At 38.8% G+C, this 25,732-nt stretch overlaps 2 protein-coding genes across 3 annotated transcripts; both read left to right on the top strand.

Moving 5' to 3' along the window:
- Positions 1 to 1,137: 1,137 nt before the first annotated feature.
- MTERF3 (mitochondrial transcription termination factor 3) lies at positions 1,138 to 11,811 on the top strand (the record flags this gene model as incomplete). Its single annotated transcript, XM_042464858.1, has 6 exons — positions 1,138 to 1,294; positions 2,728 to 2,917; positions 7,266 to 7,413; positions 8,799 to 8,870; positions 10,730 to 10,891; positions 11,521 to 11,811. Coding segments are annotated over 6 exons (924 nt in total), but the record flags the coding sequence as incomplete, so codon positions are not given.
- Positions 11,812 to 15,646: 3,835 nt separating this feature from the next.
- LOC121929516 (cytochrome b-c1 complex subunit 7) lies at positions 15,647 to 24,525 on the top strand. 2 transcript variants are annotated; one of them, XM_042465144.1, is made up of 4 exons: positions 15,647 to 15,746; positions 18,865 to 18,936; positions 22,234 to 22,400; positions 24,240 to 24,525. In XM_042465144.1, the coding sequence occupies exons 1-4, from the start codon at positions 15,728 to 15,730 to the stop codon at positions 24,315 to 24,317; spliced, it is 336 nt and encodes a 111-aa protein (XP_042321078.1). In that variant the 5' UTR covers positions 15,647 to 15,727; the 3' UTR covers positions 24,318 to 24,525. The 2 variants fall into 2 exon arrangements, with proteins under 2 accessions (XP_042321078.1, XP_042321077.1); XM_042465143.1 differs by lacking the exon at positions 15,647 to 15,746 and adding an exon at positions 15,875 to 15,920.
- The last annotated feature ends 1,207 nt before the right edge of the window (positions 24,526 to 25,732 follow it).

Genomic DNA, 25,732 nt, shown 5'->3' with positions numbered 1-25,732 from the left:
GATATTTGAGATTTAGTTATAAAAATCTTAGCTTTTCATATGTATTGATTCATACGCTTTCATTGACCAGAAAACATGAGGGTGTATGACAAAATAAATCTGTTGGATTTCTAAGATGTCACAAGACTCTTCTTGGTATTTGCTGTAATAAACTAACAGCTGTCCTGGAATTGTAGAAAACTGAATTTATAGAAAATAGGCCTGCCTCAAAGGCTCCACCTGCTGATGTTAGTTTTGTTCTTTTCACTTCCACCAGCACATTTGCTGCTGCAAATCATACAACCATACAACTAAATGCAAGAGATGAAAATGTATGAATTAAATGTAATCAGTATAAAATGTTTTACAGAATGTGATTGTAACTTAGAGACTTTATCCTCCAAAAATGACCAAATGGGTAGCTAGGCATGTTTTCCAAGACATTAAAACAAGAGACATTTTTTTCTTGCTTGCTTAACCAAAAAGGTTCTACTCAGATATAATCCCTTATTTTCTAAGCTTTGCTCCCATTAATTATATAAACATTAAAGTTACTCATACTCTGGAGATGTTACATTGTGCTTTAATCCATTCCCAGTTCAGTCTTTAATTTGTGTTCTTAAACTCATTTGTGTTGCAAGTGTTCTGTGTCAGAATATACCCCTGTTTAAAAAGCTGTAGATTTATACTGAATGAGAAGGAAAGCAAAGTTGCCTTCCCTGCTTCAGTGCTATCATTTTTCCATGGCATTTATAAAGATAACCCTACCCTCCTATATATCAGAAAAAGAAAGTTGAAACACATCCTTATCACACTACACTGTTATAGTGCTATATTCTACTTTAACTGTCCTGGCAACATCCTGTAGAATTCCAGAGCTTGTACTTCAGTGAGTCCCAAGAGCTCTCTGGCTCACAGTTTTAAATGCCCCTCATTTCCAGGATTTCATAGGATGTTGCCACCATGGCAATTAAAGTGGAATATAGCACTGTAACAGTATAGTGTGAGAAGGTTTCCAGTGATTAAGCCATTAATTCCAGAAGGAGTAGAAAACAATGGGGTGTGATTATATTTCAATATGTGCTTGAACTTGCTCACCATATATAAAATTTGCCATTTACCATTGTCTACTCCAGTGATTTCCTTCTCTAATGGTCTCTAGATTTGGAAGATGCATTGCCTTCATCTGCTTTGGAGGAGATTTCAGAAGATGAAGCTCTTCAGATCACAGCTAAGCCACCACTACCTTTTGAATCTTCCACTCTTCAAGATTATGTTGATAGTTCAGAAACTCTGCAGAAGTTGGTGCTTCTGGGTGAGTATACTTGTACATGGCAGGCTTTGAGGGGTAAGCCAGAAATTCTTCAGTAGACAGCTTATTTTGCTGCATAAAAGCCCACCGTGGTTGGTTTTTTTAGCTGTAACAGCCTTAGGTCCAAAACACACTACAGAAATAATCCAGTTTGAGATCACTTTAACTGTCCTGGCTCAGTGCTAAGGAATTCTGAGAATGGCCTGATACAGATGGCGCAGAAGCGCTGTCCTTGGACCAAAACTAGGGCAGGGGAGCACACAACTGCACGCTCCCAAGCCCTAGTTCATATGGACGGCGCCATTTTGGAAGCATACAAAGTGCTGCCCATACAAAGGGTGATGACGTCACGCATGCGCCACCTCCACACGGACCGGCATGTGCATGACATCACAGCGATTGTACAGGGCGCTTGGGGCACCCTTTCAGCGTCGAAATGGAGCTCCGTTTGCGCCTGTGCATTGCTGGTGCAGCTTCTACATGGCTGTGCCAGCGACCCAAAGGAGATAGGGGCCAGGTGGCCCCTTTCTCCTCTTCGCTGCACTTGTCGGGGTGTCTAGGGGCAGGAAGCTCCGCTTCTCCATGGCCTGGAAAAGCACTGGATTGGGGCCTCTGGGCTGCTGCTGAGGCTGCCATGCACCCAACCCAGCGCGGAAAGGGGCGGCAGTGGACCGCCCCTTTTCCGTGTTCTGTACTGGGCCAGTGGTAGTTTTATGAGACATTTAGGCTTTTCTATCAGAGAGCTCTGGTGCCACAACAAACTACAATTCCCAGTATTTCCAAGCACTAAACCAGGACAATTAAAACCATCTCAAACTAGATTACTTCTGCAGTGTGTTTTGGACCTTAGAGTAGCAGAACTTAAACAAAAATATGGGCAAAATATACCCTCTCCCATAAGGTGGGAGATGTGACTAGAAAGATATCACCACAGAAACAACATCCACATTTCTCAATGACAGGAAGCACCTATCATTGCTATAGTAGTTCCTGTACTTTTTGGTCAGTAAATATGAAAAATCTTCAGAAGAATTTTAAACTGATGCATCCAGCCTTTCCAAACGCTATGAATCTTGAATTATAGGTACAGTATTAAGAGCTGATGCATAGCTGTGTATCATGCTTATTTGGGTTTTACTTGGTAACATTAGCTGTCCAATGTCCATTGGACATGGCAAAGAATGGCAAAAAATACTTTAAGAAATTGGGTTGGATTCAGATCTAAATTTACAGCGCTTTATAAATAAAGGTTAATAATAATCATAATAATCATAAAATTATTAGGACTTGCCTACTTGCTGCAGTGGGCCTACTCTGTATGACAATGGTTCCAACCTCCTGTATGCAAACTTACATGGTTGGCTTATAAATATTTCTGTCATTTGTTGTTTTTTATCAAGTGTCAAGCTAAAATATCTTTGTTGAATATACTGCAGGAGTTGATTTATCCAAAGCGGAAAAACGTCCAGGTGCAGGCCAGCTTCTTCTCAAATTAGACTTTGAAAAAGATATTAGAAAAATCCTTCTGTTTCTTAAGGATGTTGGTGTAGAAGATAAACAGCTTGGGGCATTCCTCACTAAAAATCCTTACATTCTCAAAGAAGATGTGGAAAATCTAGAGACAAGGTAAAATGTTGTGTATAAACATAAATCCATTATATTGTTCAGATAAGAATGCAGTCTTATTTTCCTCCACCCCCATGAAATACATTGTTTTCCTATAGGGATTTTGTGCAACCTAATTAAACCCTTATTGATCAAATATTGTAGGGAGGGTGTAGTCAGGTATCTAGTGATCCATAATTTAAAGTACTCAGCCTATACAAATGCAACATCTGCTATTCAGAAGGCCAAGTTCCATTCATATTGCTCATGATTATTTCCAAATGGAGTCCAGAAATTAGTATGGATGTTGCATATATTATTTCTGCTTTCCTTGGAACCTTCTTGAAGCAGTTAAAAAGAGAGAGGTTCTTACATCTATTTTTAGTGGAATTTCCAAAGCATTTTGAATTATCACTGCAAAATTACGTTGCTAACACTTTTCTAAAGGCCACAAGTGTTAACGAAGTACAGCATTCCTTATGTGGACACCAACTAAATTAAAGGACAACTTTGCTGAGGAAGAGAACTAGAATTCATTCAGTGATGTAGACATGAACCTGGATTAAGATTGACTACATAAACATATTGTTGAGGGGGGAAATCAAACACTCTTTTTATTGCAATTATTCTTGGAGCCTATTGTGTTTGGGGGAAGTAAAAGAAAACAAACAGAGAAAGTGAGAAGTTGGCTAGTGATACATTTCATGTGCCTCACCCTTCCTCTTGAAGGCTTGTTTTTAGTTGTTCTGGCTGAAAGCGGGGAAAGACCATCCCATTTTCTGATAAAGGGAAGATTTCATCCTGAAGGTAATATGTCCTAAGCATAATGCAGTTAAAACTGAATTGGTGGACCACAGACCTGTTCTCTAAAGTGAAAGCCACATCCTTGCAGTTTTCAATATCTGCTTGTAAGAGAAAATGCAAAGATGACAGAGTAGTTATCTTAACTCAGCATAGATACGTTGTGATAACCTGCTCAGTCCGACTCAAGTGAGCATCTTCTTAAAACAGACATACTCCTCCCTGTTCATACACCACGAGTAGCAAGCTTGTTCTCCTAAGTAAAAATGAAGAGAGAGGCAAAGAAGATATCAAAATGTAGGTAAAGAAGATGCAAGGGCCTACTCCAGCTGGACTTTCTCTGCCATACAGGACCATATACTATCAACAGTTCTATGGCAATATGTTATAATTATGGTTGATTTAAAACAAGAGTTGAGAAAGTGTGGCTTACAGGCACTTTTGGGTAGATAAGAAATAAGTCACTTCAGCCCTGGTCCTTGCATTCATAGCATTAATATGAATCCCTGGGCATTACTTCTTTAATATAAAATTTGGTACCACAGGCAAAAATAACATGGAAAGAACAGGACTTAGATTCCTTCACTTCAAAAACAAAACCACAACTTTTGATTCAAAACTAACAATATGCACCTGTGAAATGAAACAGCCACATCAAATAAGCCTTCAAATCTTCTAAAGACGACTTGAAAGCTTCTTCTAAATTGCAACCAGAGATGACCTTTTCTTTTACCACTCTCAACCTTTCTCATGATTTAAATTTTAGTGACCAGAAAGTTCTACACTTCTTCTTCTTCCTTTTTAACATGCTAGGTATAGCCAGCGAAGCAAGCTTATCTGCTCTTCCCTTTTTTTTTCCTGGTTTGTTTTTAACACATACTCAATAAAGTATTCAAGAAGTAGCTTCTGTTTACCCTGTCTATTGTAGATAGGCACACACAACTACAGTAAGATCGGCTAGAGTAGAATCCCATTCTTTCCTAGTTCAAGCTGTATTGCATTGTTATGCTGTAGCAACTTAACACTGAAAGTCTGTGTTTCTCCAGCTTTCCTTCACCATTGTCCCAATACCACTGCTTGTAAAAACAAACAAACCCAAAACTTGCAGCTAGACAGAGGACATGAGGAAAAGTGAGGGGGGCATAAAAAGGCTTAGTGACAAGGAGCTACTTTGTCAGAGACTTTCGTCCAAAACACTGCAGAAATAATTTAGTTTGAGACTGCTTTAACTGCCCTGTCTCAGTGCTAGGGAATCCTGGGAACTGTAGTTTACTGTGGCTCCAGAGCTGTCTGACAGAGAAGGCTCAATGTCTCAAAACTGCAATGCCCTAGCTTTGAGCCAGGGCAGTAAGCCTGCGGGCAGGGAACCGTCTAACTAAAAGGTTGTATGTACAGCGCTGTGTAAATTTACAGCACTTTATAAATAAAGGTTAATAATAATTATTATTATTTCTGCAGTGTGTTTTGGACCCATGAATCTGAAACAGCTTGAAGGCACACAGTAACAACAGCCCCTGGTGGTCTCCCATCCAGGTACTAACTTCCAGGGTCTGAAAAAGCTTAGCTTCCATGGTCTGAAAAATAAACCAAACAAAAAAGGGAATTGTAGTTTATTGTGGCACCAGAGCTCTCTGACAGAGAAGGCTAAATGTCTCACAAAACAACAGTTCCCAGTACTCCCTATCATTGAGCCAGGGCAGTTAAAGCTGTCTCAAACTGGATTATTTCTACAGTGTGTTTTGGACCTTTGTTAACTGGGGCCTGTTACAGACAGACCAAAATAAAGCTGTTTCGAGTCACTTTGGAGGTATGGTATTTCAATGATGCATGCGTCCTAACAGTCCAAAAGCTGCACCAAAGCCACACTCCAGTTCTAAGGACTGGAGTGCAGCTTTGGTGCGGCTTTTCGACTCTTAGGACACATGCATCATTGAAATTCCATACCTCCAAAGTGACTCGAAGCAGCTTTATTTTGGCCTGTCTGTAACAAGCCTGAGATTATAAAAGTTCTGACACTTGCAAAAATGTCTACTTCAGCTGCACTTGACAAAAATTGTGTTTTAATGTATTATTCATTCATAGTTTATGTGTTATAATATGTTTTAATAAATATGTATTTCTAATAACATAGTTGCTTAAAACAACAAACAAGAGGGAAGGAGCAGAGAATGTAAAAAAAATTCAAGTGATTTGCAGTACCAACTTAAGGTTTTTACAATAAGGGCTTCTGAAGGTGCTAGCCTTTTTAATGTTTTTAGCTGTAGGTTTTAAATTGTTTTAAATTTGTATTTTGTTTAATCTTATTCTAATTGATTTTTGTATGTTTTTAGCTATATTGTACTTGTTTTAAATTGTAAGTCTTGAGTCTCTGTTTTGAGGAAATAGCAATAGCAAGTATATTTCTATACCACTTGTCAGTGAACTAACACTCTCTAAGCGATTTACATTGTGTAAGCCAGTTGCCCCCCCACAAGCTGGTTACTAATTTTACCAACCTACAAAAGGATGGAAGGCTGAGTAGACCTTGCAGCCCTCCTCTAGGATCGAATTTACAAGGTTGTTGCTGCAGTACTAGAATTTAACCACTGCCCCACCAGGGCAGAGTATACGTAAAGATTCTGAAGATGGTGGTTGTTGATATTTGTCACATATCTTTCTAATTTGGTGAGCAAGAAAAGCAGTAGTGTGACATCTACTTCTGCATATAGTTCAGAGGTTTTTAACTGAAAAAATAAGACACTATTTATAGTTTGTCCCATCTGTATAGTTCAAAATTGGGCACTGATAGGAGCATTTGGCTATCTCATTTATTTTCTTTCCTTGGTGATCCACCTTGATGCCATTACAGTATGAGGGCTATATAACTGAGATAAAACTGCTTGTCCAAAAATAGCCAGAGAGTACATACTCACTGCCGTAGAATCTAAACCTTGATTTCTGAGGCACAAAAGTAACACTGTACCGAGAAACCATGCTGCTGAGACATACTGGGTTTATTGCACTGAAAACAACCATAAAATTGGTTGAGAAGTTGCAAGACCTCAGTTTCAGCAAAGGAGACTTTGGAACTATTCTGTATGGTTGTGTTTAATTTCAAAGGAATACCAGTTTATGGTGGGTTTAGCCCTTCATCTTTCTTTGATATAAGATTTTCTTCAGTTCTTTAAGAAACCTATTTTTTTTAAAAAAAAACACAAATTTTTATTATCAGAAATGGCCTTTTTGAAGTATTTTCTTAGGAGAAACCTTTTGGGATAAGAAGAGCATCTCAGCTGGTTGAACTATAAGCTGGTACTGATCAAATTCTTACTTAAATACAGCTGGAAATAATTAAGCTAATACTTCAGTACTATTTTATGCTAGAGTGTTTATTTTCTTTGTCTTTAATTGGAAATCACGATGTTATGTTTTGTCATACCTGCATTTTTTCCACCCATCTTCTTGGCAGATTTTGCCTGTTAATATTGTTAAAACATCCGTCATTTTGATAGATGCTGCTGAGAAATTGGCATAGATGAACAAATTTTGGTCATTCTAATTTTAATTAGAATCTTTCTGTCTCCTCTAGGGTAGCTTACTTAATATCAAAAAAATTCAGCAAGGAAGCAATTGCACGAATGGTTTCAGGAGCTCCATATTTACTTCTGTTTTCTGTAGAAAGACTGGATAATAGGTTAGGTTTCTTCCAGAAAGAACTTGGACTAAACGTACAAAAGGTACCTTTCGTTTCACTTTAGCAATTATACATGACCTAGCTTCCAGGCTGTGGAAGGGAACATATTGTACAAACAGGCAGCAAAATTCTCCCGTTTTACAGGATCTTAACACATTGCCTGTGATCTTGTCATCTTCACCCTGTAGATGACACTGTCGTACAGCCACATTTATCCAGATGGCTAATGGCTTCCCATAGGTTTGCATTTTTAAGTATTTATTGAGAAAAAAAATCATTTTATTTGGAGTAGTACTGACATAACAAAATGATATACACTCATCCCGCTACATTTCCAACTTTGACTTTTGCGGATTTGATTATTCACGAATTTTACTAATATGTTCTCTCTAGGATTATCTAGGTCCTCCAGCACAACTCTATGGTCAGCTTTAACCAAAAGTCATACTGAAGGACCTAGAGATTCCTAGAGATAATACTCCACTAGGCATTTGTAACTCCTCCAGTGCAATTCTATGGTCAATGCTTGGCAGATGTTTGACCACAGAGTTGCACTGGAGGACCTAGAAGTTCCTAGAGAGGTATTCTCTCCAGTAAAAACATAATGTTTTTTGTTATTTGTGGTTTTTCCACATTCACAGGGGTCCTGTGCCTCTAACCTCAGCGGATGTGGGGGGGATGAGTGTAGTAGCTTGAAATTTAGATTGTAGAATGAAGGTTCAGATAGACATATGAGTACAATGTATTGCAACCTTGCCCTGCAGGTTATTGTTGAAATTACATAGATGCTGCAGTACACTTTTCACAAATGAGGTGTACATGTGTTTTTCTTACACAGATGTGATGTCCATGTAGGAAATAATTGTATATTATGCTAAGGTTAAGACTCTATGGTCTGCCTGTCAGTCTTTGGCTAAAGGCTGTTTGAATCAAGATTTAATCAAACCTATAGTAGACCCATTGAAATCCATAGGATTTAAGTTAGTTGTGACTATCATCGTATTGACATCAATGAGTCAATTCTAAGCATGTCTAAGTTTAGATCTTGCCCAGTATATTTCCTGAAGGAAAAAAAATGAAAAGTGTGCCATTATGTGCCGATACTCCACAATAGTTTGTTTATTTGTCTATTTTGAAGTTTTTAATGTTTGAACATTACTGAAAAATAATGGTGGAAACATTTTCCATAAAGGGGGGGGGGGTAACAGTTTTGTAGGAAGAATGTGATGTGTTCAAGATTCTTCCTCGCACATTCAAAATTATACATGTTTTCAAGGAGAATAATCCTGAGCAGTTTTAAAAGTATCCACATGTAAAGATAAATTGGGGGAGGAGAGATGCCAGCACATGTTTATTGTACCTTAAATATCTGTTACTTAATACATATCACCAATCTATTTTCCCCTTTTTTTGTATTTAAAATAACAGACCAGAGATCTAGTGACTTGTCTTCCAAGATTACTGACAGGCAGTCTTGAAATTATTAAAGAAAATCTAAAGGTAAGTATTCTGTTTTTGTGATAGTCTCTCAGCTATCCAACTTAGAAATAGTTTTAGATGCCACAGGAAAAGTATTATAAAATTAGGATATTTTATAATACTTTTCCTGTGGCATCTAAAACGATTTCTATTCATAGGCAAAAACATATTTATGACTAATTCTTTATGGTAATATTCTGGACCTACGAGTTGCTTTGTAGAACTGAATTATAGAGGATTGAAGAAAGAGTGCGTCTGGTTTGCTGCTGCTACTGCTTTTTGCTTGCTTTTTTTTTGTGTGTTTTTTTTTTTTTTTTTTTTTTTTTTTTTAGTTTATTGGACAAAAGTATCACTCATTTAGTTGAGATCCTAAGAATTACCAGAGTGGTCCACAAAAATACTTGTGACAGTGTAGCCTTTCACTTTTGTTCTGATCTGTACTGAAACTTTAAAATAGCATTTTAAAGACTTGGGTACAAGAAATGAACATTAGAACATTTTTCCATTGCTTAATCATGGTTGTTTTTTGACTTTCATATCACTGAATAGTCAGTAGTATGTTTCTGAAAGAAGGCTGTTGGTTGTGTTAAGTTGTTGTTGATGTTGTTAACTTCCTTTGTGTTGATCTTGACCCATCGCAACCCTATGGATGAGACATCTCCAGCCTCCCTTGTCCTTTACTGCTCTGCCCAGCTCCTGCATGGTCTCTTTAATAAAGTACATCCATCTAACATGTGGCCTTCCTCTCTTTTTACTACCCTCCACCTTTCCTAACATTAAGTTGAAGTTGAAGTTGATTATTGTCTTTCCCAACAATTCATTCCTTCTCATGATGTGCCCAAAGTATGACAGTCTAAGTCTTGTCATCTTAGCTTCTAGGGATATTTCTGGCTTGATCTGCTCTAGGACCCATTTGTTTGTCCTTTTGGCCATCCATGGAAACCTCAGCACTGTTCTCCAGCACCACATCTCAAATAAGTTGATTTTCCTGCTATCTTCTTTCTTGACTGTCCAGCTCTCATATCCATACATGGTAATAGGGAATACAATGGCTTGTATGATCATGACTTTTGTGCTGAGTTGTATGTTTTTGCATTTTAGGATCTTTTCTAGTTCTTTCATAGCCACCCTCCCCATTCTTAATCTTCTGATTTCCTGGCTGGCTGCAGTCCCCATTCCAATCAATGTTTGATCCCAGATATGAGACTTCTTTTATTTCTTTTTCTTCGTTACCTAGTTTGAATGTGTGTAAATTCTCTATGGTCATTATTTTTGTTTTCTTTATGTTCAATAGTAAGCCTGCCTTTGCACTTGCTTCTTTGATCTTTGATCTTCCCTAGTAGTTGTTCCAGGTCTGTGAGGTTCTCTGCTAGTATTGTGGTGTTGTCGGCATATCTCAGATTGTTGATATTTCTTCCTCCTATTTTCACTCCTCCCTCTTCTCCCTGCTTTCCTTAGAATATGTTCTGCATATAAGTTGAGTAGGTAGGGTGATAGGCTTGTCTGACTCCTTTTTCAGTTGGGAACCATTCTGTTTCTCCATGTTCTGTCCTGACAGTAGCCTCTTGTCTTGAGTACAGATTCCTCATTAGGACTATCAGATGTGTTGGCACTCCTGTAGCTTTAAAGGGACATGTCTTTAAGTTATGGTGTCCTAAAAAGTTTAGAAAATAGACTAAAGGAGGACTTTACAAATGTCTTTTTCATTCATGGTGATCTTCACAGTTATAATGGCAGTTTATTAAACTAATCAAACTAAAATGCCAAATAAGTGTCTCACTTTATGTGTCTTAATATGTAATGCAAATAGAACGCTCTTTCCTGAAATTTTTCAGACTTCTGTGACTGCATTCATCTTATTTGCTCTTCTTTTCCCTCAGGTATATGAGCTTGAACTTGGTTTTACTCAGAATGAAATTCGGCACATTATACACAGAATCCCCAAGAATTTAGGTGTAAATAAAAAGAAACTAACAACGACATTTGACTATTTACACAATGTAATGGGTATTCCACACAGTCTCATTGTTCATTTTCCTCAGGTGAGATCCGTTTTAAAATAGTTCCTTACATATATTCCCTTTTTTCCTCCAGTGAGTTCAAGGATGGTGTACATGACTCTCATTCTCCCCATTATATCCTCACACTAAGCCTGTTAATTCTGAGTAGATGTGACTGGCCAAGCATCACCCAGGGAGCTTCATGGCTCAGTGGGAACTTAAACCTGGATACCCAAAGACTTAGTCTACCACTGTAACCATTACACCACACAGGACCCTTGAAAGTTATTTAGTAGACAATAATCATTATAACAAGAAGTTTGCAAAATGATTAAAGGTGCAGTACTGAAGACAATGCTATATAGTCTGCAAATTGTCCCTGATGTATTTTAAAATATTGCTGATTTTGTTCATATTTATAAAATTATTTGCAGATGTAGTTAACCTTAAATACATGTAGTTTAATCCTGTCTATATTTACTCAGAACTAACTGAGCTAACTGAGTTGATGACCAGGACTCCAGGATGGCCACCATTTGAAGGCAATTAACAATAACAATTATATAGTCCCACTGATTTCAGTATGGCTTGTTCTGAAACAAGTGTATATAAAATCCAAGTCATAACAATTTAAATAGCTGGCTTTAAATTGTTTGTATTTTTCATTTCAGGTTTTTAATTCAAAACTGTTACGAATTAAAGAGAGACATATGTTTCTTACATTCCTGGGGAGAGCACAATATGATCCAAAGGAGCCAAACTATATCTCTTTGGAGAAATTGGTATCTTTGCCTGATGATGTGTTTTGTGCAGACGTTGCCAAAGCTGAAGTTCAGGACTTTGAAAAGTTTTTGAAAACATTGTAAAGTCAGACATTAACCTTTAGAACGCTGTGTTGTAAAGTAAATCTTGTGATTATGTATGAAATTAATACATTGAATAAAAAAATTACTGTAATTCTACCTTTTAAAAATGTACAGCCTGATTTAAGAGATGATGGGTGTAAATGTTATCTAGATGTCCTGAGTTCCTCTTAGCACTGTGATTGAAATAAGGTAGCATCTAGAGCCAAAATCTCTGTATAGGTATACAGGTTCAGGATCTACAGAGTCAAAGTACAATAATGTACTCAACACAATACTCAATACTTTACACAGCACAAGTGGGGTAATACATAGAGTACTATATTGGAGAGGCTGCAGAGAGACGCGAGGCAGAAGTAGGTGGCTGGCAGGCTTCTGGAGGCAGGAGAACCCAAAGAATGTATACATGGCAGCCAGGACTTGCCATCACTTCCCCTGCTGCCCTATGCCGTCTTATTAATAGGGACTCAATCATCCGTGTTTTTTGCTATCCGTACGGGATTCTAAAACCAAACTCCCACAGATACAAAGGGCCCACTAAAAGGAATGTGATGCTTGATAAGACTAGGAACAACTTGCCAGTCTGCAGTTCTAACAGTGTTTCAGCTACCTTTGAACCTGCTTCATGGGTGCAAATCTTTGTACCTGCAGCTTTACCAGTAGACATGAAGGGGCTCCTACCTCAGATAGAGTTTTATAAGCTGTAAACTGCACTGTTTCCATTGCTGTTTAGAGCTACAGTGGCTGCAGTTTGTGGCCCTGTTTATCTCCAGAGGCTGAGACTGGGAACATGCAGTCTTCCAAAGCATTCCACAGGAAGCACACTTAAAATGGTTGTATTTGGAGACTAATAATAATAATAATAATAGATTTATTTCTAGCCCGCGGGTTACAACAATAAAATACAGCAAATTACAACAGAGTTAAAAAATCAAACCTAGACCTACCACCAACACCCATTCCCAGTACTAAAACAGAATTAAACAGATAATATAAAACATAAAAACATTGAACAAACAAAAAATAGCGGAAACATTGGTGAGGGAAAATAGATGAGGGGACAAATATCTCTATATCTAGGAAGGTAACTAAGTTGGAAAGGCCTGCTGGAAGAGATCCGTCTTGAGTGCTTTCTTAAAAGCTGCCAGAGTGGAAATGTGACGGATCTCCTCCAGCAGGTCGTTCCATAGTTTAGGAGCAGTAGTAGAGAAGGCCCTCTGGGAGACAGATGTAAGCCTAGATTTTTTTGGCTGTAGTAGATTTCTTCCAGAGGACCTTAGTGTGCGGGACGGACAATAGGGAAGAAGGCGTTCCCTCAGGTACTCTGGGCCCAAGCCATGTAGGGCTTTAAAGGTAATCACCAACACCTTGTACTTTGCCCAGAAACTAATAGGCAGCCAGTGCAGGGACTTCAAGACCGGTGCTGGCTATGTGCACAGCAACACACTGCTTTATGTGGTTGGTACTGACAATGTGGTGCTAATGGTTTGAGTGTTGGACTGTGAATCTGGAGACCAGGTTTTGATTCCCCACTCAGCAATGAATCCCACCTTGGGCAAATCACTTGTTCTTAGCATCAGGGGATGGACAAACCTCTGAACAAATCTTGCCTTGAAGATAGATTTGCTTTAGCGCTGCCGTAAGTCAGAAATGAAGGCACACAACAACAACAAACTGCTCTCTGTATTGCCTGCACATACACTTTCTCATATTCAGATGCAAGATATGGGGGCGGGAGTTTGTTGGCAATAGGGGATATATCTATCTTACTCCAAGGTAGACATACTCTGTCTTGCCATGCAAATGCTGCTGCTGTTCATTGCTTCATAGCTGTTTGCCTTCACATAGCCAATGCAATGTAAAATAATTGTGTTTTGATGGAAATAGCTAAGGCCTACCAATATAGCTTTTTGTTATATAGGCAGAAGTCAAGACTAGAACCCATTCCTGTTTGATTACAAAGACTCAGGGGTTTCTGCACTTTCCTGGGCAGTCTATTAATCCCAGGGGAGCACTGCTTAATATGAGGTAGGTAACTTCTTGCAGTTGAGATGCAAAGCTGCTGTTTCCAGAGTACAGTAGAAGTCAGTCCATAACAGTCCAAAAATAAATTAAAAACAACAACCTACTCCTTGTATCCTATGTGGTTTGCACACTTTCCTGTGTTTACTTATGAAACATGTTCAGCTATTTCACATGCCCTAGTTTCTGAGAGCTTCACAGTGGTGATAAACTTTACATCAGCAGTTCTCAACCTGTGGGTTGCGACCCTTTTGGGGGTCAAACGACCCTTTCACAGGGTCGCCTAAGGCCATTGGAAAACACATACGTATTTCTGATCATTTTAGGAACCAAGACACTGCTCCTGTATCTGGGAGGTCACCACAACATGAGGAACTGTATTAAAAGGGCACAGCATTAGGAAGATTGAGAACTACTGCTTTACATTTTACAAGTGGGTTGGGAGCTGCATGTTCAGTCAACACTTCAAATAAATACTTGTACACGATTCTGAAAGTTAACTTGGAGAGGGGGAAAAAGAAAGTTAACATTCGGATATGGTGTTCATACACATATAGAATACAACAAATGGTTCATAAGAAGAACTGCTTTTCTTTTTTCCTTATTAGCATTGGCTCACAATGAAGCAAGGTGATGAGAACAGGCCCCACAGGAAATGTATGCTTTTTGCAGTATCCTTGTTTATTCCAGTGGGGAAGGTTTGCCATCACTGGCCTTAATTATAGTCTCATCTACGACGCCGGGCCTCTTGTAGCCACTCTTACTGGGAGCTTACTCTATGAATATGCGGGGTGCAGCATACCGCTCCTATCAGAGGAACTCAACCCCTGGCGTTAGAGGTGCATTGCTGGCATTGAAACTTCATCCCACCCAGATCCTTTCTGGAAGGATCAGTTGCATCTTATAATAGAAAGAACAGGCTTTTTTCTGGGTTATTTTTAGACAAACAGAAACAGAGATGGGGGAACAGAAAAGGAAGAGCTGATAGTCCTAATGAAGATTTGGTGTTTGGTTTGTTTGGGGCTTTTTAACAGACCAGTTTGACTGTCCTTGTTTTATTTGCTTTGGAAGATCCTGCATTGAGCTGGGCAGGACAGAATCTACCCCAAAGGATGGATTTTTCTACCATCTGGACTAGACTTCATATTGAGGCCGGTTCCATCTTCACCACTTGCTTGGTCATATACATGTTTATGCCTGAATGCTAATGGCACATATAGGTCTGTCCCTGGGATTTCAACTCCACCAAACATGTCTGAGGAAATAAGACTGAAGCTGGCATCCATACTGGAGAAATTATCTGGTTTGGCAGGGGTGCTCTAAGTGGCCTGGTTCAAGGCTATGGAATTCTGGGAACTGGAGTTTGTTGTGGGGCCCAGAGAAGGAGCTGCTCCACTCTGGGCCCCACACACAAACTCCAATTCCCAGATTCCTTGCCTTGAACCAGGCCCACTTAGAGCACCCCTGCCAAACACTTTCTTACAGTTAGGCCCAAAACCACACTGCAGAATAATCCAATTTGAGACCGCATTAACTGCCTTGGCTCGGTGTATGGAATCCTGGGAACGTAGCTTATGTGGCACCAGAGCTCTCTGACAGGAGGCTAAATGTCTCACAGAATGTCTGAAACTGGGTCATTTCTGCAGTGTAGTTCTGGACCTGAGCCGTAATAAGAAACGGTTGGTGCTCATAGAAGGCTTGAATCGGTTTGCACTTTAGCCATTATAGGCCCAAAACCCATGCGGCAATCATCCAGTTCGAGACCGCTTTAACAGCCCTGGCTCAAGGCTAGGGAGTTTTAGGACTGTCGTTTTTGTTTTTGAGACGTTTAGCCGGGCGCGGGCGCCCTGTGCCACATAAACTACAACTCCCAGAGTTCCCCAACACTAATAAGCCAATGACGTCACGGAGCACGTGACCCGCGAGGCGAGGAGGGCCGCTTTTCCCGAAAGGCAGCGCGGCAGAGAGGCGCTGCTGCTTCTCAGAGGTCAAGATGGCGGCCAGGGCACCGGGTGAGCGGTTTGCTTCGCAGTGTTAATGTGATTAAAGCGGGCAGTTGGGGCGGCTGTCCGGATTAGAAGGGTCCGCGGGAGGCGTTCAGCCCGGAGGGGAGGAAGGTGGCGATGGTCTTCTGCAGCGCTGCCAGATCAGGATCATGCGTTTCTTCTTTGTCTTATTGATTTCGGGTATTTACACCCCGCTCTTCGGCCCTAAAGGCTCTCAGGCGGCTGCGTCCTATTCATAGGATATATACTGTATGAATGTATTACGTTCAGATGAAATATATGAGACTATATTATATTCAGATGATGAATTATATATGAATATTTTATATTCAGATGATATAATCAGATATTATATAGATATAGATATGAATCTACTATATTCAGAATATATATATGTATATATGAGAATATATTCAGATGATATTATATAAAATGAATATATTATATATATTATATATATTACACTTGCCCCTCCATATTTGCCAGGGTTAGGGGCACAAGACCCCCGTGAATGTGGAAAAACCACAAATAACCAAAACACCACGTTTTGACCTGAGAGGACACCTCTCTAGGAATCTCTAGGTCCACATCTGACAGACACTGACCAGAGGACTGCCCTGGAGGAGTATTCTCTCTAGGAATCTGTAGGTGCTTCAGTGCAACTTTTAAAGTCGACCATAGAGTTGTATTGGAGGACCTAGATATTCCTAGAGAGAACATATTAATCAAATCCATGAATAATCAAAGCCGCAAATATGGAGGGATGAGTGTATATTTATATTATATATGTATTATATTCAGATAATAGTTATATCATCCCCAACCTCAGAGCAGCTTACAGATAGTTATTCAGACAGTTATATCGTATTCATATATTATATATATTATATTATATTCGGATGATAGTTATATCATACTCAACCTCAGAGTGGCTTACAGATAGTGATTGAGGTTGTTGTACTTTGGACACCATGAAAAGGAAGGTTTCGTTCCTGGAAAAGTGGAAGGCAGCAAAAAGACAGTGTCACCATGAATCAAAGACAACTTCAAGATACCTGACGATGACAACAACAACAACAAAGAGTCACCATAAGCGGGAAACAACTTGGAAAACAAACAACATAACACACACAGAAAGTCTAAAGATAAATGTGACCAGATGTCATAACTGCAAAGGTGGACAAGGCACAGACTATTCAAGACATGACCAAGAAAAGCCCAAAAAATAATAATAAAATAAATCCTAATATAAATGTAAATTCATGCTTCTTCGTATGGAGGACATTTTGGACTTCCTCCTGGACAGAGAGTTGAAATGAAAGACAGGTCCTGGAAAAAGGGGACACCTGGTCACCCCGGATAGACCCTAGTGAGATCATTAAACACTAAGTAAGGATACTTAGAGCTGGGGATGTTTAGCCTGGAGAAGAGAAGATTAAGAGGTGATATGATAGCCCTGTTTAAATACTTGAAGGGATGTCATATTGAGGAGGGAGCAAGCTTGTTTTCTGCTGCTTCAGAGACTAGGACCCGGAGCAATGGATGCAAGCTCCAGGAAAAGAGCTTCCACCTCAACATTAGGAGGAATTTCCTGACAGTGAGGGCTGTTCAACAGTGGAACACACTCCTTCCTTGGAGTGTAGTGGAGACTCCTTCCTTAGAGGTCTTTAAACAGAGGCTGGATAGCCATCTGTCAGGGATGCTTTGATTTAGATTTCCTGCATGGCAGGTGGTTGGATTGGATGGCCCTTGTGGGCTCTTCCAACTCTCTGATTCTCTGAATCTATGGTTTTGGCAGCTCCTGACTCTGAAATATAGCCTACAATACCTACAATTAGCATCCAAAATCCACAAAATCCTGTTCCCTTTATGGGGCCAACCAAAAGGCTCAAAATAAACGACGCACGCTTTCAAATCTCTACCAGCTTCTTCATCGGGCAAAGGAGGGGGGGGGGTTATGATGTCAGTTCCAAGCCTGCATTTTGTCAAAATGTTTGCGCTTGCATGAGTGTCCCTCCACATCATCTGAACAGAGAACAGCTTGACAAAATACACCATAATTTTATCTCCCTCCTGTATGATTTTTAACACCTCTGAAGAAAAAAGGTTTAGTGTGTTTGTGCCTTCAAGTTACCTGTTGACTTAATATCCTAAATCCACAAACAGGGCCAACTAAATGCACAAAATACGTGTTGCAAGCGTTCGAAGCTCCACTGGCTTCTTCATTAGACAAAGGTGCTAAAAATCATACAGGAGAAACATTATAAAATGTTAATGTTCGCCACAGGCTTGAATTCTCACAAGGTGTTTTTGGTGTGTTGTTTTATAGAAAGATATCTGTGTAAACAGATCCCTCCTGGCCATGTGGCACTGGAAACAAAGCATCCTGAAGTCCAGGAGATAAAATATGAATCCCATTAGCAATGCAAAATGGTGTTTCTTCTGCCATCCCAGATGTCTCCATCCTTTGTAAGGTTACAGCCCCATTGGTTAGGCAGAGAACATTGAATCTCTCAAGAGAAGCCTCTGTGCTTTTGCGTTAGGAAAATTTTGGCTATTATTCACTGGTGCTCTCCCATCCAAGTCCTAACCTGCTTAGTTTCCAAGCTCAGATGGGATCTGGTGCCTTTATAGCTTAGAATGTGGCTGTTCTTCAGTAATGCCATTAACCTCAGATAGAGTAAATGCCCCCTATAGTTGTTCTCCTTTCATAGCGTGGATAGTCACTGTAGCCAATAAAAGCATAGAAAAACAATAGTCATGCAAGACTTGTGTTGGGAATCTACAGAAAATGTCACTTTAAAGGTGCAGACCTTTGAGATATACAGAATAGATCGACTTAAATTCTTTTTAGTAGTTCAACTACAACTCTGGAGACCTGGGAGACTCAGATAATAAGCAATTTAAGGTGGTATTCCTAAAAATGCTGTTGACCTTCAGAGATTGGGGGGGGGGGGGGGGAATGATATAAACCTGTTTCTGGTGAAAAAGTATCAAGCTTTTTTGTTACCTTTATTTTTATGTTGATTTGAACTACTGTACTTCTGTTTTGATATGCTTGTCTGGGTAAATTATTATACTTGTTCTTCTGGTATGAACTAATGGTGATGATTCATGTTTCCAGCTGCAGCCAGTGGTCGTTTGCTTGATGGTCTGCGCAAGTGGTATTACAATGCAGCTGGATTCAACAAACTCGGTAGGTGTCTTGATTTGTTAAGCCCTTAATGGAAAGAACAAAATAAAAAATCTGTTGTTATTGAACTTGACTGAAGGGATCAGTTACTATGAGAAAAGATGCATTGTGCCTTTTATGTACTAATTGCTAATACAGGTTGAATCTTCCTAATCTGAAATGCTTGGGACCCAGAGGTGTTATGGATTTGGGGGTGTTTATTTATTTATTGGAATACATATATTTGCATATAAATGCATAATGAGGTACCATGGAGATGGGACCCAAGTCTAAACATGGAATTCATTTATGTTTCATATATACCTATCTTATACACTTAGCCTGGAGGTGATTTTAAACAATATTTGTGATAATTTTGTGCCTGAAACAAAGTTTGTGTGTTTTGAACCATCAGAAAGCAAAGGTGTCATTGTCTTAGCCCTGAGTAAAAAAAAAAGGTTTCTTTTTTTAATATTTTGGAATTCCAGATATGGGAGACTCAAGCTGTATGTTGCTTCCTCCTAATTATTCTTGCTGTTGTGAATTTTTATTGTTATTTTTATTGGTTTCTTCACAGAAGAAAAAGGGATAAAGCATTCTTTAAATGTATTGTTTTTAAAAATAACATAAATGTGTTGTGAGTTAAACCTTTTCACACTTGTCCATTGGCAAGTCAAAAAGTATTAACTGACACTCTATTTGATATGGTAAATATTGTAAACTTATTCCATGGTGACATCATTTGTTACCCGTGGTAGGAGTGAGACTCCTTGAATCTGAGCCCTTGTTATGGTTGCATGCTCTCAGGTCATTTCCATCTTTTAGCAACCCTCCTGCAACTATCACAGTTTTTTTATTGGGAGGAAGTTTGCCGTCTCTCTTGAGGCAGGTAGAATTTGACTCGCCCGAGGTCACCCAGTGAGCTTCCATGGCTGAGCAGGGATTTAAACTCTGGGCTATCAGAGTACTAGTCCAACACTCAAACCAATATCCCTCACTGGTTGTCAGCATAGCAAGTGTTTCTCACATTTGCTATAACTATAGACATCTTCAAAGTGAAACAGCAATATAGTTCACCGTGCAATCCAGTGCAAGTTAACCCCACTCTCTGGGTAAGTTTGTACAGGATTGCAGCCTACATTATTGCTTGCAAAGATTGCTGCTTAAAACAGCTTATCGCTATGTCTTGCTGCAATAAAAGGTTGTATCCTATCCATGTCATTTGGCTGCTCCATTATACTTTACTGTAGGATTGAATTTGATTCTAAAATTCTTAAATGTATCTTTGTTTCACAATAAGTTAACAAATTTGCAATTGTAGTGACTATAAAACCTACTTCTCGTTGTGCCTGTTAGACAATATTTGATTATTCAAATGGTCCTTGGATTCTTGACTAACCTTAGTATAGATGGGTGGATGGTGAGAATTAATGGGCAGCTACATTTTGTATACTGATTTTCAGTCTGATTAATTAAGCTACACTATTCTTGTGTCTTCTGTACTTTGTTGCATTATTGTATTGTGATTCTAACCAGATATATGTGTAGCATGACTATTGAGTCATTACTAGGTTGGTTTCAGGATAAGTTGGTTGCCCTTAGTTTCCCAATGACTTCAGTGAGAACAAAGTTGAGCCATGAATAATATGTCCTGTTGATTTTCATGAAATCCCAATTCAGCTAATTTACGATGGGATCTTGTGTGTGTGTGTGTGTACTCAGACCTAAGTTACATTAAGTTAAACAGAACCTATTCTCAAGTAGAGAGAGGAAATTTCCAGAACTTTGGAAACCGTAGTGGGTAGATTTCTTCCCAAAATTTTTCTTTTGCAAAAATAATAATAAAATAAATTGAAATGCAAGCCCAAACCTTTTGTTACTTTGGTAACATAAGAGGCTTCGTTCATAATTTAGGGTGAAGTCTTGTTGCTAGATCTAACTTAAGTACACCTATTGAATAATGATAATTTGTAAATGAACATTGGCGTACGTTAAGGAATTCAGTGTTTCAATGCTAGTGAGGACTAAGAATAGTATTTGGACCTATAAACTTTTACTATTTGTTATATTTATGACTGTCAAAAATATAAAAGCCAGAATTTTGTACAAAATTGTGAATATGTTCTAAAGACAGCTGCACACTGCTGCACCCTCTGCTACGTACACATATGTATCTTAGTTTTTCCAGCTAAGAAGTAGGAACAAATGCAATCACAAATTTTGTAGTAAACAAAATATGTTGTGCATTTAAGAAACATGATTTTAAGGTCTGATATAAAATTTATCTCACTGCAAAAATTTAACTCTCATACCATTTGAATCACTACTGAAGAAGATTCTCTGTAGTCATTATTTCTTCTAGAACTAGTATAACCATTATAGATATTTAGTTGTGTATTTTAGTTGTGTATTTTCCTTGGAACATATGCACATAGTAATATATAAACAGTAACCAATGTCTGTATTGTTTTCCAATAAATGATCAGGATTTTTATCCAGATTTCTCTTCCTCTGCCTCCTTCAGAACTACTCCATCTCCCCAATTTCTCTCTTCATCCATTTCTGTGTTTTCCCTTAGGGAGAGGGCAAGGCCTTGAGATGAGGGAGTATGTGCACTTAATTTACTCAATAGAATAGAATAGAATAGAATAATAGAAACAGTCAAATTATCTATATACCGGTAATTATCTAGAATATAATTAAAATGAGTATACAATACTCTGAGTATACACTCCTCAGTGATGCCCCAACACCACTACTATGCTCCTCTAGTGAAGATGCAGAAATACAGATTTTATTTTGGTGTTGAATGCATGCACCAGAGGTATTGTTCTCTAATTTGGTAGATTGTCTTACATAGCTTCATGCTACAGAGTTCCAGGCATTTTGAGTAAATAAAATCTTGTCAGAAAAAGTATTTTACTCATTCCCAAATATCTCATCTGAGTTTTTACTTCATTGCCCAATGTTTCCAGTTTTTCCATTGAAAAAACTGGTAATTTGTCTTAGGATAAGAAAAAAAAACTTGCTATTTTCCCAGAATTTTGTAGTTTTTCTGGGTATTCACATTGCTATTTTTGGATAAGTAAATAAAGAATTTCTTATGTTTGGCGGTCTCATTTTAATGTATCTCTTCCAGAAAGAGTGGTTCAGAGGCTCTAGAGCCAATGTTCATGTACTTGGTAGTGGGAGAAGATTCCATTGTGTTGTCAAATTTACCATCAGCTGTTACACAAATGATTAAAGACCTTGGCGCTCTTAAACTAAAGCTTTATACATCTCTGTTGCTGATTGACTGACATTTTGGTTAACATTTTGCAGGGCTCATGCGAGATGATACAATGTATGAAAATGAAGATGTGAAGGAAGCACTAAAGAGACTTCCTGAAAATGTGTACAATGACAGGTTATTTCGTCTCAAGAGGGCATTAGACTTGTCTATGAGGCAACAAATCCTTCCTAAAGATCAGTGGGTAAAATATGAAGAGGTATGAATTGTTACATACTTACGTATAATAAGTTTTGTTATTTTTTTTTCCAAAGGGAAGGCTAGTTAGAGACCGTGTGCCCAAACTGCAACCCAAAATCCACTTATTTATCGCGAAGTGCCGCATCCCTCTGACTTTTCAGTAACAAACTCTGGCAAACTCTATGCTGGGGTGACGGCACATGTGCCCACAGAGAGGGCTCTGAGTGCCACCTCTGGCATGAGTGTCATAGGTTTGCCACCACTGTTATAAGCCATCAATCAGCGGTTAGTTTATATATTATTTAAAATATTTATATACACTTGTTTTAATGGTTTAAAAACCCATCCATGATGACTTTAAACAAGAAATCTTGAATATGCGTATTGTGTTTGTTTTAATAGAATTTGAATCAAGTAAGTTTCCAGTGACTTAAGTCAATCTGATAACAGTATTGGAGCTTGTGTACTTTGACTGAATTAATCCGCCAGTGTACAAATAGTTGTTCAGCATGTTTGTAACTTGCTATTTGTTAGGACAATGCAGTAAAATCTAATAAAATGAGTGCATCAGCCATTAGACATCAGAGACTTTCACTTATACTGTACTTATTATCCAGCTTGGTATGTCAGAGATAGTAATAGATTTTTTATTGCACATATTAAAAGATGGTTGTCAGTGTTTTATCATACATGAGCATGATGATGTTACAGAATCCCATGCCAAGCCTGTGCAGATAAATGAAAAGCTTTGTTCCAAATAATAAACAAACAGCTTCATTTATATACCGCTTCATACTGAACTAACGGTGTCCAAGCAGTTTACAACTGTAAGGACCAAGGAGGACAAAATGAATTGACTACAGTCTGAGTCATAGCTGGAGAGGGGAGAAATCTTCTCACTTCAGACTTTTACATCATCAAAGATTGGTTATTTATTAGTATTAGTATTATTTCTTACCCATCTCTCCCCTTGGATTAAGGCAGGAGACAACAACAATTAACAAACAATATCAATTAAAACACACCAGTTAAAACACACATCAATTTAAAAGAATAAGCAAGATGTGCAAATATTACGTAAAACTGTCTGCATCTAAAATTCATCATTTAACATTCATAATTTAAAAATTATCTAGATAAGCCTGCCAGAAGAGACTGGTCTTCAGTGCCACCACAGGACAATGGGGGCTGTCCCTAATGCTGGTATAGCTGCGTGCATGCACCACCACTGAAGCTCTGTTGTCCCCAATGGTGGCGCAGCCATATGGCTGTGCCATAACTGGGGACAACACGAGCTTGAGCATCAGCTGATTTTGGTATCTGCGGGTGGGGCTGCGAAATGGATACCTGTAGATACCAAGGGCCAACTGTGTATCTTAGTACTTCAGTAACTATGGTGTTTATCACACTATACTCTTATAGTGCTACTATTCCACTTTGACTGCTCTAGCTGCCTCCTGTTGCATTCTGGGATTTGCAGTTTGAGAATTCTAAATACCCCTCCTTAAAACTGCAAATCCCAGAATGCAACAGGAGGCAGCTAGAGCAGTCAAAGTGGAATAGTAGCACTATAAGAGTATAGTGTGATAAACATCTAAGAAAATGTTTGGTAGGGTAAAAATACTAACTGCACTAGTGCACTGAAAGTACACACAAATGCATTTTTGTAGTAGCAGGGGGAAAACCCTGCAGAATTTCACGGTCAGCAGTTTAAATTTTAATACCATATTCCCTCTTCTGTACAATCAAGCAGTCTGTTAAGGATGAAATGCTGCATAGTCAGCATTTCTGTCAAACTTGTTCTTACAATGTGATGCATCTACCAAGTTTCCAATATATTTAACTTTCTTATTTTTAGGATAAACCATATCTTCAGCCATACCTGAAAGAAGTCGTTCGTGAAAGACTTGAAAGAGAAGAGTGGAACAAGAAATAACTGCGGCTGACATTGGTTTGTGTGAATGTTTCAAATTAAATTATGTCAGGTAGAGGGATCTGTTGAGCACTTCTGAGTATTGAGAAGAAATCTGTGCAACTATTTACTACTGGTATTTGTTCATCCAGCTCAAATAATAACAAAAGATGCAGCAATGCAGTAATACAATACAAAATACAATAATAATTAAAAAAACACAACAGTAAAATTGTCTCCAGTCTCTTGGCTGTTATAGGTTGCGGGTGCCAACCTCAGTAAAAAAAAAACTCCCCTAACCCCTAAGATGTTGGCCATTTGGGGAGCTAATGGTAGAGGGAAGTTTTCCACACTTTCCTTTGGAGATGGGGCATCTATATATCGGGGTGTAGCGCTGAACTTGGCATATGACTTTGTAGCATCTTCTATTTCATCAAAAAAGATAAGACGAGCTTTCTTCATTCTGGTCATTTCAAAGAGTTCCCATGTATCTTAGTTTGTTTCTGCGTAATACTTCACAGCATCTTCAAGGTGTTTAATTTTTTCATCTTGATTCCTTGAATGACATCACTTCTTCACATTTCTTATGAATCGCAAGATATCCGACTTTAAGTCATCTTTTCTCTGGTGTTAGTCATTGAATTATTTCATCTTTGTTCATCTTTTGCCTGGTTGAACTCTCGGCCTGGGGAACTGGTTCATTCACTATGGCTGGTAAACGGTACGGAATAATAGATGGTCTTACAGTAACAGTCACACTTGAAGAAAGAGAAACTTGACTTGGTGGATGTGGTCTGAAAGCAGCATTGGTGACTTTTGATGTATTTTTTTCGAATCCATGACTATACTCATCTGGGAAAACTTCTAACAGTTTAAACTGCCTCTGTCTGCTGGTGTTTCACCCTTCGCTGAGTCCGCCTCGATCCATTTTTAGTAACCACAAGCTGACACTGACTGGCTGCTGCCTGGGACAGACCGCCAAGAAACGGCGGCCTGCTGGGCACCTGTTTTTCCTCCGGAGAGATGCAGCGCAACCCCCCCAAACGGTGCGCCGTCACTCTGGAGTCAGCTCAAATAAACATTACCAAATCTTGGAATCCTCTCTCCTAAATTGCAAGAAATTGGTTCAAGTCTGTTTTAGCGACATTGTCTGCTAGCATGGTGATCTTCATTCCAGTTGTTTGAGTAATTCTTTTTGTCATAATACAGCTGTTTCCTGCAGCTGGGAGGATAGATAAGCAACAACCTTTGTTGTTTGTTTCTCCTCTTCTGATTCATTTTTAAAGGGGATGCAGGATGACTGAATATATATCCATCATCACCTCTTTTCCTTGGAGACAAGGATGCAGCAACATAAGTATTCAGCAGCAGCAGTGCTAAATTGGGATTATGCAATCCCTATTGTGTCTATCCAGACAAATGGAATGCTACATTAATAC

This window comes from Sceloporus undulatus, chromosome 4 (genome assembly GCF_019175285.1).
Source record: "Sceloporus undulatus isolate JIND9_A2432 ecotype Alabama chromosome 4, SceUnd_v1.1, whole genome shotgun sequence".
Lineage (NCBI taxonomy): Eukaryota > Metazoa > Chordata > Lepidosauria > Squamata > Phrynosomatidae > Sceloporus > Sceloporus undulatus.
Note: the sequence above shows the minus strand (reverse complement) of the source record. Positions and strands in the feature narration are given on the sequence as shown.

Excerpts from the sequence above, each read along its gene's own strand:
- LOC121929516 (XM_042465143.1), top strand. The coding sequence starts at position 15,890 with ATGCGTTTCTTCTTTGTCTTATTGATTTCGG. Across the intron at positions 18,937-22,233 it reads AGCTGGATTCAACAAACTCG|GGCTCATGCGAGATGATACA; the intron begins GTAGGTGTCTTG and ends AACATTTTGCAG. Across the intron at positions 22,401-24,239 it reads AGTGGGTAAAATATGAAGAG|GATAAACCATATCTTCAGCC; the intron begins GTATGAATTGTT and ends TCTTATTTTTAG.